The following is a 14,708-nucleotide window of genomic DNA, read 5'->3' as shown; positions in this document are numbered from 1 at the left end:
TTTGCAGTTCACGGGGGCTCATGGTGGGCACTGGGGGACCCCAGAGAGGGGCAGTTTAATGCAGTGCTTACGGAGCAGGGTGAGACCTGCAGGTTGTTAGAGAAGAACTGATCCTTGTGGAAAAGACCTCCTGCCGCAAGGAGTCCGACAGAAGGACAGGAGGTCACCGACGGCAATGGGAAGGGACGGGAACGCGCCCGCGAGCGGCGCGCGGGACACCACAGCGCGTGCGCGCGGCGGAGCCACGGCCACGGCGCGCGTCCCCGCGGCCGCCCCGCCCCGCGCACGCGCAGCGGCGGGGCCGAGGCGACTTCCGGGCGCCGGCGGCGCCGCCCCGCCCTCTCTGCTGCCGCCGCCATCATGGTACGTGCGGCCATGCCCCGCTCCGCCGGCCCGCCGGGCCCGCCGCGCTCCCGCCGCTTCCCGCCCGCCGCCCCGCCGCTCCCGCCCGCCGCCCCGCCGCTCCCGCCCGCGCCTCCCTGCGCCCGCACCCGCGGCGGCGGCGGGGAGCCCGCACCCCCCTCACCCGCCTCGCCCGCGCTGGGCCGGGGCCGCGCTCGGCCGGGGCCGCGCTCCGCGTGTTGTGCGGGCTCGGGCAGGACCGGGCTCGGAGCGCGGCCGGGCCGTGGCCCCTTTGCTCAAGCGTGGGGCTTCGTGCAAGTTCGAAAGCTTTCCAGGAGCTGAAGGGAACTTAGAAAAGATGGGGTAGGACTGTTCGCAGGAGCATGTGGTTACGGGGCAGGGAGGAATGGCTTAAACCGAAAGAGAGTAGGTTTAGATTAGATAGTAGGAAAAATGCTTTACTATGGGCGTGTTGAGGCACGGGAACAGGTTGTCCAGAGAAACTGTGGATGCCCCGTCTCTGGAATTGTTAAAGGCTTGTTTGGATTGGGGCTCTGAGCAGCCTGGTGAAGTGGAAGATGTCTCTGCCTACGGCAGAGCAGTCGGGACTAGGGGATCTTCAGGATCTCTCTCTCTGACCCAAACCATTCTTTTTTTGGGGGGGGAGCTATTTTAAAAGCTTTAATCTGAAAATGGCCTTGCGTGTGTTCTCACCTAACTCTCTGTGCATTCCTGCCTGCTCTCCCAGGTGTTCAAGCGCTTCGTGGAGATCGGCAGAGTTGCCTTCATCTCCTTCGGGCCACATGCTGGGAAACTGGTGGCCATCGTGGATGTTATTGACCAAAACAGGGTAAGTTGTGAGTGCTGCACCTGTATTTCCTCCTTTCTGCCTTAACAGAAGCTTTTATGCTGAGGCTGTGTGTATTAACTTCAATAGAAATTTTGTTTTCAAATGAGTAATTGATAAAGGGATAGGATTTAACAGCTGTTGTATTTGAAACCTTTAGGAGCACCCATTTTCCTGCCAGCAAGTGATAAAGTGATACATCCCCCTCTTTGCTGTGTTTCCTTGGTGTAAAAGTGGACAAGGGATGTCAGTTGGAGTCTAAAACTTAAGAATGGAATGGCATTAATGCATGTGTAAAGTGAATATTTGGGCTAGAGGACTCTTCCTGTGCACATCTTAGTTTTGTGTGCCTTTTTTTTTTTTTTTTTATTCAGTTTGGTTTTATCTCAGAGGCAGGCCTTTAAAATTCCTTCTGTAAAGCTTGAGTTGTACAGGCAAGACTTAACAATCTCCACTTTTGTCTGCATAATATGTGTTTCAGTTTTGGATCAGTGTTGTCAAGATACTGTTTATACATTATTAGAAAGCAGCTGTCCAGATCAAATGCAATGGTAAAACTGCTGCAAGCCCCTCACATTTGTTTCCCTTTTTCAGGCGCTGGTGGATGGCCCCTGCAGTGGTGTCAGGAGGCAGGCCATGCCCTTCAAGTGCATGCAGCTGACTGACTTTGTCCTGAAGTTCCCACACAGGTAAGTTGGCATTTTTCTTGACCTGTGTAAAAAATCCCCATGCTGTCACTTGATGACTCATCCTTGGTAAGTCTAGAAAGTTCAAATAGTAGTGGATTAACAGTAAAAATTTGGCAGACTGATATCATAGTTGGATATATCTAGATTTTCATTGTCAGTGTTGGCTGATCAGGAGCAAAGGAAGTCTCACAGCAGTCAAAGCATCTCACAGGTAGTTCTGTGGTGGGTGGTGTGAGGCAAAGCAATGTAAATGCTGCTGCAGCTTTGCTTTTGCTACTGTTTAGGTCACCTTCAGGCATTAAATAGGTTCCCTGCCTACAGAACTACACTGGAATTACAGGAGGCTGAACTCATTCTGTTCTTTTAGCTCAGTTAATGTGTGACTTTCTGTAGTTTAGAATCAAAAAAGGGCAGTGCTTCTGATGCTGAAGCAGTGCTAGGAGTAGCTGCTCATTTGAACAGTGAGGTGGATTGGGAGCAGATCCCACAGGTCCATGATCAGTGGCACAGGGTCTGGTTGGAGGCCTGTCATCTGTGGTGTCCCCCAGGGTTCAATACTGGTCCCAGTATTGTTTAATTTACTCATCAGTGACTTGGATGAAGGGGCAGATTGCTCAGCAAGTTCATTGATGACACAAATTTGGGAGGAGTGGCCGATATCCCAGAGTGCTGTGCTGCCAATCAAAAGGATCTCAGCAGGCTAGAAAATTGGGCAGAGAGGAAACTTTGGAAGCTCAACAAGTGCAGGATGCTGCAGCTGGGGAACCGTAATCCTGAGCACCTGTAGAGGCTTGAGGCCAGCTTGCTGGAAAGCAGCTCTGAGCCAGCAGTGTCCTTGTGGCCAAAAAGGCCAGTGGTGTTCTGGGGGCATTAGGGAGAGTGCAGGCAGCAGGGCGAGGAAAGTGATCCTGCCCTGGTGAGGCCACAGCTGGAGTGCTGTGTCCAGTTCTGGGCTCCTCAGGGCAAGAGAGATGTGCATCTCCTGGAGCTCAGGTGACTGAGCACTGGAACAGATTGCCCAGAGAGGTGATGGAGTCTCCCTTGACTGGAGGTACTCCAGAACCCCCTGGACACAATCCTGTGCCCTGCTCTGGGATGGCCCTGCTTGAGCAGGGGACGTTGGAGCAGGTGACCCCACTGTGATGCCTTCCAACCTGACCCATTCTGTGATTCTGTCAGTTGTACCAAAGCATTTATTCAACAGAATGTTATTTAGGCCACAGAGATGCATGTGACATTGACTTGAAGTAAGGTGTCTGAAGTAATGTAGTAGAGTCATCTCCCCTTGAATGAAATTTGGGAGGCCAGCATCAGGGAGAACCTTTTTTTAATCCAGACTGTGAATGTGATTTTGTGACTGTTCCAACGCAGCGCTCGTCAGAAGTGCGTGCGACTTGCCTGGGAGAAGGAAAATATAAATGAAAAATGGTCTGCAACAAGATGGGCAAAGAAGATTGAAGCCCGAGAAAAGGTAACAGTGTTTCACTGGATGAGGAGTGCAAGTACTGCTCCTGCTTTGTAAAATTAGGTGCAGTCTAAAGGCGCATGTTTTCAATAGCAAACTAGGATTAAAGATAGACAAGGCATAGGTTTTTAGCTTAAAAGCTTAAACTTCCTGTATTTTAACAGTGAATGTGGTTTTGTTCAGTTATTTCTGTAACAGCCTCTTTGCCTGCTCTTTTACTGCATCTTGGGATGGTGCAAAGGCCTTAACTTATGAGCTACTTCCAGAAGTGCAGCTAAGCCTCATTTACTCAGTTACTTCTGAATGCTTTGGAATGCTGAGTTTTATTACTTGTATTTATCACAGTTTAACGACTGATTCTTTTCACACAGAAAGCCAAAATGACTGACTTTGATCGCTACAAGGTGATGAAAGCAAAGAAAATGGTAAGTGTTTGAGTGCTGCTTCTTGGTGGGGTTGTAGCTTTCCCTTTAGAGTCACTTTTTAACGTATCCAGTATTAGTAGCCTTACTCTCACAGCTGGCTTGGGTTATGGGGTGACACCCTGGGTGTGAATGCCTTGAATTTTCCATGCTTCTTTGTGTGTCACCACTTTCTCTTCTTTAGTTGGTCAGACTTGAATTTGTATAATCCATCTGCGAGTCCTCCCAAGTTGCAGCTGAGGAAGGAATTGCCTTGCTGATAAAATCAAATATTCTGGATGGGTTGCTGTTAGTATTTCACCCTCTAATGAAAATCATTACATATGAAATATTGAGATGTCTGAGCTACCAGCCAGAATTATAATGTCCACTTGGTAGATTGGAACAGTTTTACGTGGAATTTGACATTTCAAATATTATGCATGGTAAAGGGTGATAATGAAAAGAGGCAGAATCTGGAAGCTTAGAATTTGAATTAAGGCACAGTATTTGAACTCCCGCTGTTTTCATTCTGATAAAGTGTAAACATTTTCTTTTTTTTTACAGAGGAACAGAATCATCAAGCATGAAATGAAGAAGCTCCAGAAATTGGCTTCTAAGAAAGGCAAGAAGCCAGGGAAGCCAGGGAAACCAGTAAAGGCAGCCAAGGGCAAAAAGCCAGAGAAGGCACCCAAGGCTAAGAAGCCCGAAAAGGCACCAGCACCGAAGGCACAGAAGGCACAGAAATAAAATTAACTTCTCATTATGTATAACTCTGTGTCCTTGTTCTGATTTTAAAATTACAAACATTTGATTTAAATTGTAATCATACATTTGTTTTTATTTCTGACCAAGAGCTGTTGTCTGTCTCATTTTTTAATGTCTGAGTGTTGTATTCTAGTATTCCCCAGGAGCCTGCAGGAATGCTTTTGCCATTCTATGCCCAGTAGTTTATACCCAATGCCAGCTGAAATAATAGTATTCCCATTTTTGAAGTAGGTCAGATCCTGACATTTAAAAGCAGTCAGCTATTGGATTTGGTTGGGAATGTACGAAGTTACTTGCACAGTCTTGAGTGTAAAATACGTGAAAATAATTACACGAATAGTTCTGTATAAATTCAGGCATATGCTGAAAGGATGTGTTCTGGTTAGAATACAAGAATGTCAGAACAGTATTTTCTAAAAAACTTGCACAATTTTTTAAGTAGTGACCTGAAATACTTGGATGCTTCAGATATCAAACATCATAGTTGCCCTGTAAGCAGTTACAGTAATTTGTGGTGTATTAATAAGATGGGAATTGTTGGCATATGTTTCAGTATGTTTGCTGTTTGGAAAGTTTAAGATATTATGTCAAGAATTGAGATTAACTCCCAGTTCCTTAAACTGTGCAACATATAATTTCCACTAATCAAAACCATCAGGTAAAAAGGATCTAAAAATGAGTTTGTCTGAAACACCGAACTGCTCAATTTAATTTTTGCATTATAAAATAATTACAAATCTCAGTGCCAGCATCCATGTTATTTCCTGTGTTTCCTCCTGTAGTTTTTTGACAGAAGATACATTTTCTTCACATTGAATGGAGAAATCTTTTAAGTGTGAGGTACCTGGTAATTCAAAAGCAATTTACTTTTACAGTCAAATATAAGTTGGAGGAGGGAGTATGTATTTTAAGGAATGAAGGTTGTGAGACCTTTATATTGTCATATACATACTCAAATATATGTTGCCAAATACACTGATAAGGTTATGTTAAAAACATGCTTTAACCATTTACATGGTGCTGCTTACTTCAGCCAGCATTAGGCATACCGAAGCACTTAAAAGTATACAGTGTTGTCGAGCTGTTTATATACCCTTCGAAATAGAGTTCAAGCACATGGTTGATGGGTTGAAAAAAAAAAAGCAGAGATTATGTAAAAAACTCCGTGTTCCAAGTGTCTGGAGACCTGGATTTTAAATTGGATTTTGAAGTGATAAAATCCACCTACTCTAAAACTCTTAACTTGAAAGTAACTTCAAAGTTCTATCAACCTGGAGGTCCTTTAAGGTGAAAGATGTGTCCCTTACAGTTAGTGATTTTTTTTATGTACTACTGTTAAGCTTGGTTATATAAGACTGAGGGAAAAAATGGTTATAAAGTGCCTGTACAGAAAATAGACGTGCCTTCAATCATAAGGAGCTCAGAAACACTTTCTACACCACTTACTCGTTTTTAAAGGTACTGTCTTCCCCACAACATCTTTGTCTGTGACTGCAATTTATCCAGTGTTTTCATTCCTACCACTCGGCAGCTGCTGAGGCAGCTGAAACTTTTCCACAGTAGAAGGTGTTCGGTAATCCTTGGGAGCTGGGATTGTCCTGAAGACCTGGTAGTGGTATAAAACACACGTAGAGGATTGTGTCTGCCCTAGCACTGCGCCAAGAGAGCAGGGCATTAAAGATTTAGGCACTGCTGGGGGTGGGGGGAGGGGGAGCGTTCTGTGCCTTAAAAGAAAGCTGGGTTCCCTAACACCACACCTGACAAGCAGGGCTTCTGTCAAAGTACTGTTTTTTGCAGTTTGGCCAAGAGGAGAAAAGAGCAATAACGGGATAGACTGGAGTTTGGTACCTGCACTGAGCATTTCTGACCTGCTGTTCCATATCGGCAGCATTTCGTGCTCCTTTCAGCAACTCATGAAACCTCTCTGAAACCTGCAGGTCTGTACTGTGGGTAGTGCACGTTCAGTCCACGGGCATTGTCCAGCCCTCCGGGCTGGTTCTTCCTTTTTGTAAAGCTACGGGGAATACAAGAAGCTACAGGAGTGCAGTTTATTTCTGAAGGTTACCACACGATGGCAACGTTTGCTCTTCAGAAGGCTCTTCTGAGGCCGGGTAATTGTGCTGCCTCCCCATGCAGGGAATGGTGCCAAACAAAAGGGATGGCACAAACACTTGAGAGCATTGGACATGCTTAGCCAACTCTTCATTTTGCCTTTGTAGTTGATTAGGGTGTGCTTGGCTGGACTATGGATATGATTCTTAATTTACTTGCTGGAGCTGAGCATAAAGGAATGGGGTCTGCTGTTCAGAAAGAGCTTGAGGTGAAATCCCTGTGTTTGTTTTCTCATATCACTTCACACAGAACATGTAGTGGGCTTGCAGGGAGCAGAGCAGGGCATTTACCCCAACCCTGAGATCAGCAGATAATTGCTGTATTTCCTAAACTGATACCAGTACTTGGCAAACTCAGTCCTAATCTCTGTGCTGCAAAGTCTCGGAGCCGTGAGCAATTCTAGGAGTAGGATTGGACTCCTTGGCATGATCTGTAGTTAAAAGGTGTAAAATCTGCTATTACCATGAACCAGCCACAGTTCTGGGCCAACTGATTTGCTGGTGATGCATATTTCTTCTTGAAAAAGCACTGTATTTGCATGATTTTGGCTCTTGGCCAGCATGTCTGTTGCTGTATTTGGCATCTGAATGCGTTTCAATTTTTTCATTGAGATGTAATACACTTGAAAGAGAAATCTCTGCATTTACTGATGATCTTGTGATGAATCTGGTCTAATTTATAGCTCTATTTATTTTGTCTTGCTTCAATTATAGTGCCCCTTAAATGTTTCCAGCCCCAGTAAGGCTTCTCCGCTTTTCTTCTGTGCACACTGATAAAGTGTCTCTGAAAGCTCCACGTGCCTGCCTTTTATCGAGATGAAGGGGTGCTAATTTCTATTCACAGCATTATTGGTATACGAGTACAGCTTGCAAGGAAGTGGTAAGTGGAGCAAATTACAGGGATGACTGTGTGGTCTACTCATTTCAGGTTTTCAGGGTTTTGTTATTTCATTCTATAATTCCGGGGGGAGGGATGGGGGCTGAGTTGGTTTTTTGGGGTCTAATTTGGGATTTTTTATATTGTTTTGAGTTTGAAGTTGAGTTACCCTCAGGTACTTTTGAGTTTTTACTGGCATTTCCTTCACCGAAGTAGAAAGATTAGCTTTCACCAGTCTAAACACAACACCCCTGGTGGTCCTGCAGTCCTTGTCCCTTGCCTTCACACTGGCCCTGTGTGTAATGGTGATGTACCCACACCCTTTTCCCTGCACAAGCTTAATTCCTGGGGACTGTGCAATTTTCACTTCATGGTATCCTTAAGTGGGAATGTGGCCCAACCTTCACTTTGTGGAACTGTCTCTGTGATATATTCTTGTTTTTAGATAAAGAGTTGGTCATATCTTCCTCACCTCCCTTTCAGTGATGATAAAACTGGGTGGGCTCCAGGCAAACTCTCCACCTTTCTGGCAAACTCTCCACCTCCCCATAAACTTTCAGACCACTATATGCATTGAAATTAGAGAAGTCTTCCACCTGCAGTCAGCTATTTGTGTTGGTCAACAACACTAAAATTACGCCATTGCCACCAGCACAGAGCCACTTCTTCCTACCTAAAGTGCCTTGATCCAGTTCTTGTTACAGAGGAAGTACTTTTAAACATTTCCCTGGTGATCCCTGGTTGGAGGGTATTTTTCAGGATTATTTAGTTCTGGAACTGTTCCTCACACACAGTGAGGAGAGGTCCTGACCTGCTCATCACAGCCCTCAGCAGAGCCAAGCTCTTCCCTCACATCTGCTTTGAGCTGCTGGGGGAGCCACGGGTGGTGTTTTGGAGCACTGTGCCCTAGTAAAGGTTTATGTGGCAGGATCTTATGAGGAAGCTCTGATGAAGATGAGAGATACTTCAAAAAAGTCATGGTGTGCATATTTAAATAGCATGAAAGAATATTATTTTTGAGATCTGCTGGAGCTTTACCTAAGGACGCACAGTGGGAGAGCACAACATCTGAATATTTTTCACAATAACTATAAAAGTCAAGACTTTTTATAGCCACTGTTTGAGCCTCATATTTACAAAAGAAGAGGCCACTGCTAGCTGTGTTATTGCCACAGTCAGATGCTATGTAAAAATGTTCTAAAGAAGAAATGGAAAACAGGCTTGAGGGCTTTTTCTTTCTTCCTTCTCTTCCTCTCTGGAATCCCTGAATAACTTCACAGGGAGGGGTTTCTTCCTTGTTTATCTTTTATTTCTAATGCTTGTCTCATTTACATTGCACTTGTGAGTCTTAGCTCATCCTGGAAATCTCTGTGGATAATGCAAAAAAATCAGAGTTCACGGCATAATGAAATAAATTAAGTCTGACTAGCTGAAAGTGGCATCATTTTTGCTTGCTTAAAGCATTTTCAAGGTCCAGGGAGAGGCTGACAAGCTGCTGCTGCTGCTGGTGATGCATGCAGATCCTCATCCCAGATGTGAACAGGCTTCCTCAACTCCTAGACACCTGAATGTGACCTTGGAAAGAACGGTGTTCATACTGGATATGCCAGCTCTCTGCTGGCAGTGCAGCAGGTCTAGAGTGGGAGGCACAGCTGCATTTAAATGTCAGCTCAGGCAATTGTGCCACAGAACAATTATTCCAACAGGAGACTGAAAAGCATCCATACAATCCATAGTGCAAAAAAATTTCTAGCATCCTACAGAAAATTTGAGATTGTGGTCAGAAGAAAGTCCCGGTGCCACAGGATGAGAGTGCTCAGGGTCAGAGGCACTGCCAAACAGCCCTGGGTGGTCACTGCTCAAACAGGAAATTCGGTATCTTCACGGTCCTTGGAAGGAGAACATGCCCAACAAGCTAGACCCTGACAATCTGACCTTTCTTTCTGGTCACTCTGCTCAAAACTTTCGAGAAATTCGGCTCCAGGGCTAATGCTTTGTACCATTAGTAGCTGATACAAAGCCATCCCTGGGGTCGTGGACAGGATGAATTCTCCACGCCGTTCGGTTCCCTCCTCTTTTCTCTTATGCTGCTCTAGTGGGAGTGACAAAGGTTCACTGCCCACTCCTCCTGTCTGAAAGTTCCCAGAACCTAATCCTCTGATTATCAGAAACCTTCTAATTGTCAGCCTAAATTTATTCATGACCAATTTATAACCAGGAGGCTCTACTTCTTGCTTCTGTAACTGCAGGGTTGTCAGGAAAGATTCATGAGCCCATATGTTGGTCAGACCCAATTTTCAGCAGCCACAATTCAAAGCTCTCAGATTAAATACTGCCTGATTGCTCCATGTGTTAATGCATACGCTTTCCCCCGTCCTGGCATCAGAGTGACAGAGGACTTTCCCTGGTGCAAAGGTATGTACACAGCCAATAGTGTCTTTGTGGTCTCAACTCAAGCATATGCCAAGAACTCTTTCCAGGAAAAGAAACAGATTGCTTCTGTCTTGTTTTCTCTCTTTTTTAGGGGAGTGAAAATGTTCCATGCATCAGTCTGTGTTCATTTTCTTCTTGTTTCTGTGTGATCCTGCAGGTTGGAGCTGGAAGTTTGCTGAGGAAAATGAGGTGTGCTCTGAGGAAAACGAAATCATATTCTAGCTTGATGTCCCCTGGGCTTGGGACATTGGCACACAGCAAACCCAGGAGGGCAGGCTCTGCCCCCAGAATCTGGCCTGTTCACATGCAGAGGTAGGGATTGACTTCTGGTAAGGTCTTGGAGAGCCACAGTCATATGCTGTGGGGAGGCAGGGCATGCAGCACCAGTAGCTGCTAACATGAATCTCAGGCAGCAATGCTTTGTGCTCCCATCTGGCATTGTCTGTGCTCCCTTTCAGGCTTTCTGAAAGCTGCCTGCAGATTTAAGCCATGCAGGGAGCTCTGGATGGTGCAGGAGAACCTGTGTTCACCTTGTCTGTGAGGTGTAAGAGCAGCCAGGGATGAGCTGAGCTGCTCCCTGCAGAGCCCCACTACACCTTCTTTTCTCTCCCCAGGCACCTCCAGAGTAAGATGATCTTGAACAACTCCTGCTCAGGAGGCTAAGGGTTCCATCCCTCTGGGTTCCATTGCTCCCAGCAGCTGGTGTAACAACTTGAACTTCAACACTGATTTTCTACCTGTATTTCACCAAGCCATGCAGCTCTGTGAACCCTCAATACTAAATCTTAGCCCCTCTAAGCCCAACTAACTTGTGCACTAATTTTGCAACTCTTCAGGAAATTTTTCTGTGGTGATAGAGTTTCCAGTGACTTTTCCTGACCACCTTCCATAAATGTGGTAGCACTGTGGTAGCACTTATGTTTTAGCTTTCATGTTATCCAGGTTCTGTCCTGCATTACTATATAACCGCGAACTTCATATAAAGTGTTAGCAAGTTCTCTTCACAGATTAGTTAGACAAAACAGTCATTTTCCAGCCTAAGAACCAAGGACACCATTGCAGCTTCAGGCCCAAAAAGTGTAAACAACAGCAAATTGAGGAGAGCAAACTGGGAGGATGGGACTTCATAACCTGAAGCTGTAATTGGACAATTAACCCAAATATGTAAATGGACCAAAACTTACACAAGTGTGAAAATGTGTGACCCATCATCCATCCTGGGTGCGGCCTCAGCCAGGCTCTTGTACCGCCCAAGGTGTATACTTTGAAGGTCTTGTAAATAAGTACCTACTTTATTCCTTTGACACTGTTCTAGGTAGCCTCTCAAGGCATCAGCACAAGTGGACGGCAAAGGCAAAACCTTTGTTAAGAAAAAGTGAGGAGCTGTGAGTGTAAGGATTGCCAGCTAAGGTGGTTTCATGGTCAGTCACACTCATGACCTTCCCGAGGAGGGCACAGCATCTATGCTGGCAGGGCACATCTGCCTTTGGGTGTCTCCAAAGCAATGGACACAGCACCATACACCCTTTTTATTTTGCAAGCAGTATAATTTCCAGGGACTGCTTTACATATTGGATGAGAAACTGTCTCAACAATGAACAGATCTCAAAATAAGACATCAGTGCTAAAGCTTTTGTATGCACTGGGGTGGAATTGTTCTTCATCCAACATCCCGTATTTTCAAACAGTGATCAAGTTAAGGATACACAGACACACACGCATTTATTTGCTAGTGAAGATTGCAGATGGTGCAGGATTAGTGGGACACTAAATAACAGAGATCTGAATCTCTTGATTTACATGGTGACAGTCCAGAAAAAAATGGTGTTTCAGATTCATAGGAGTGCTGGTGTTTGTATCTAGAAAGGAGAAAGAGAGAGGAAGAAAAGGCTTAAAAAAGGGGGAACCCTGCCTTCGGAAGGACTGCCTGAAGAGGACAGAGGAGCCTGGGGTGAAATACAGGTAGAAAGTCAGTGCTGAAGTTCAAGTTGTTATACTAGCTGCTGGGAGCAATGGAACCCAGCGGGATGGAACCCTGCTGGGGCACCCATGTTGTGCCACCTGGAAAGTTCAGCCTCTCCCATGGACTTGGGATGCCACAACATGGCTGGACTGTCAGTGACTTTTTTCACATGGGGCTGAAGTTCAATTGTTTCCAAAAACTGATGGTGGATGGAGGCTGAGAGCCTTAGAGATGCAGAGTGGTTGGCTTTTCTTGGAGGAGCAGGCTAGGAAAAAGTTTCTTCTCTAATAACACAGCAAATATCTTGGACACAGAACAGAGGTGGTAGGATTTTTTTTCTGGCTGAACACGGGAGAGTTTTAAAAATAGCCCTTAGAAATTAAAAAAATGAAAAGCGAACCCTAACTCATTTGACTCAGCTCATGTTCTGTAAAAACAATACTGTGTTCTGACAAGCGATTCAGGGTTTGTAGCGTTTATCTAAAATGTTAAATTGGAGGAATGAGTAATCACCTCTGAAGGACTTAATAACTCTTTGTCCCTTCCTCCATATGCTTGTGCTTGAGTCATGACAACAAGGAGGATACAATAGGTATTTGTGGGAAGCATAAAGCCTGTGCACTGAGGGAACGTGTGGTTCTCCACAGATGTTATTGTTTTCTCTGGCATCTTAAACACTGCTTATAAAGGATTACTCTTCCTTCAGGATGTGACCTCTCTGCCTTTTGTCTTGAGTCAGACAAGTGGTGACAAAGGCATCCCAGCAGCATTAATTTACTCTAATTGCTGCATTGGGGGTGTGCAGCTTCTTCAGCATATTTATGAAAATCCAGTGCATTCCATAAATGACTTGGGTGGGCTTATTTCCATGTGAACAATGAGGAAAACCTGAGATGCACGAGTTGTTCTCACACAGTGAACTGAAAGAAATCACCCACGTCCAGGTTTTTCTCTGAGTTAGGGACTCTTGCTTGTCCCCTGTAGAGATACTGATTGGAGAAGTGGGGCACGGGTTCACGCCACACTTCAGAACCAGATGCAAGACTCACTTTTGCACCTTACCTGCTTCTCAGCATCTTCTGTGTCCCAGTGCCAGACCCAGTATGAGCCCAAATCTCTCTTCATTCTGCTTGATCCCTATAACCCTAATTTCCCATCTCTTTCACACTTCCTGCAGAAAAAGGGTAACGTACCAGGGTTTCCTCTAGAGTTCCTTAGTAAAGCACTAAGACCCATTACCAACAGATAGAGGAGATAGTGGAGTGGGAAGGGAAGAGAAATTTGAAGGCTTTCTGAATAGCTTGTTTTTAATCAGTGCTTGATAGGTATGATTTATCTGGACAGGGTTTGGGTATCAGAAATTCATTCGAGCTTATAATTATCTTGGCAGATGTGAAAAGTCATATTCATAGCACCTCAAACCCATTAGAGCCTCACATTTTTCTAAAAAGAAGAAAAAACCCTTCAGCTTTACTTTCTGAGAGGCAGAATAGCTTTCCTTGACAGCTCTTGAAATCTGTCCCCTTTCCACTGCCTGTCTTTAGTTCCCAAGGGAGAAATGAATGCAGGTCCACTGGGACAGAAAGGGAAAGAAAGAAGTATTTCTGGGAAAGAAGAAGAAGAAGAAGAAAAAATTAGCCTATTTTCATCCCTCTGCAGCAGGCATTTCTTTATGAGGACAAGCAAGTGGAAAGGCAAGTCAGTCTCTATGAAATGGAGTCAGGGTTATACCAGAATACCAGAAGATTTTGCTAGTGCCTACAGTCATTTGAGGGAGCACAGAGATGCTGTTGTGGGTCCAGCAGCACCCACGGCCTTCTTTGCTCTCCATTGGTTTCCTGGGATTTTGGCCTGCTTAGAGAACCTTAGGGAAAGCTCTCAACTCTCCTGTTTCAAAGTACTTGCTCCTGGCTAAGCTGGTGGTCAGGGGATAGAAGAGAAAAGGGGGAGAAGAAAAGCAGTTTTTAACATATTCACTGATCTTCCAGAATGCAGTAGCAGGGATGCTACTCATAGGATCTGAGGGCTGCAGTGTTGGGCTTAGGACTACCCAGCTCAGGTACAAGGTAGTCACAGTTCTATGGATTTGGGGAGTTCTCCTCAGGAAACTGGTTTACAGTGCACTTGGTTCTTAGGTCTGCTTTTTAAGTCTGATTTTTGCACGGTGAATGTCATTAAAAAGCAGGGGAAGGCGGGGGAAATTTTTTGAAATTTCATAATGCCAAGATCGGCGCATTTATTTCAAGGCCCACCAGGCTTACTTTACTGGTTTGGCCACTGATCACTTAAGTCTGCCTGCCTACAGCAGCCATCCAAGCCTGTTTGTGATGTCAAATTCCTCAGATGTCAGGCGTGCATTTTGAGCGGTTATTTGCAGGGAGAGGCAATCCGGAGGGACCAGCCGGAGCGCTCGGCCTGTCAGTCAAGGTTTGCGGTGCCGCCGCACTGACAGGAATCATTTTGACAGAAAATTGCATATAAATTGAATCATTTCAAAATTAAGGAAGGGAGATGAAAGCAAACGCTTCCGAAATGAGGTGCTACCAATGAGTTGTGATTCACAGGGTTCAGCCGCTGGAGCCCTGCAGATCCCTTTCCTGGCACTCACTCTGTCTTTGGACAGGCCATCTCTGTGCCAAGGCCCACAGTAGGTTATTGCTAATTACTGCATATTGCTAATTGTATTAGAAGTATTAGGCTATTCTCTGCCCCCAGGGAACTGGCCTCAAGGGAAGTGTTTCAGGATGTTCAATGCTGCAGCGCCCAGGACAGGAGGGAGTCAGTGAGATTGGTGGAGGCAGCAAGGAGAGGA

At 45.3% G+C, this 14,708-nt stretch overlaps 1 protein-coding gene across 1 annotated transcript; it reads left to right on the top strand.

Annotated features, from left to right (window-relative positions):
• Positions 1-292: 292 nt before the first annotated feature.
• RPL14 (ribosomal protein L14) lies at positions 293-4,517 on the top strand. Its single transcript, XM_066320465.1, has 6 exons — positions 293-363; positions 1,091-1,192; positions 1,784-1,878; positions 3,250-3,349; positions 3,715-3,768; positions 4,312-4,517. The coding sequence occupies exons 1-6, from the start codon at positions 361-363 to the stop codon at positions 4,492-4,494; spliced, it is 537 nt and encodes a 178-aa protein (XP_066176562.1). The 5' UTR covers positions 293-360; the 3' UTR covers positions 4,495-4,517.
• The last annotated feature ends 10,191 nt before the right edge of the window (positions 4,518-14,708 follow it).

This window comes from Sylvia atricapilla, chromosome 1 (assembly GCF_009819655.1).
Source record: "Sylvia atricapilla isolate bSylAtr1 chromosome 1, bSylAtr1.pri, whole genome shotgun sequence".
Lineage (NCBI taxonomy): Eukaryota > Metazoa > Chordata > Aves > Passeriformes > Sylviidae > Sylvia > Sylvia atricapilla.
This window is presented reverse-complemented; position numbering and strand designations above follow the sequence as displayed.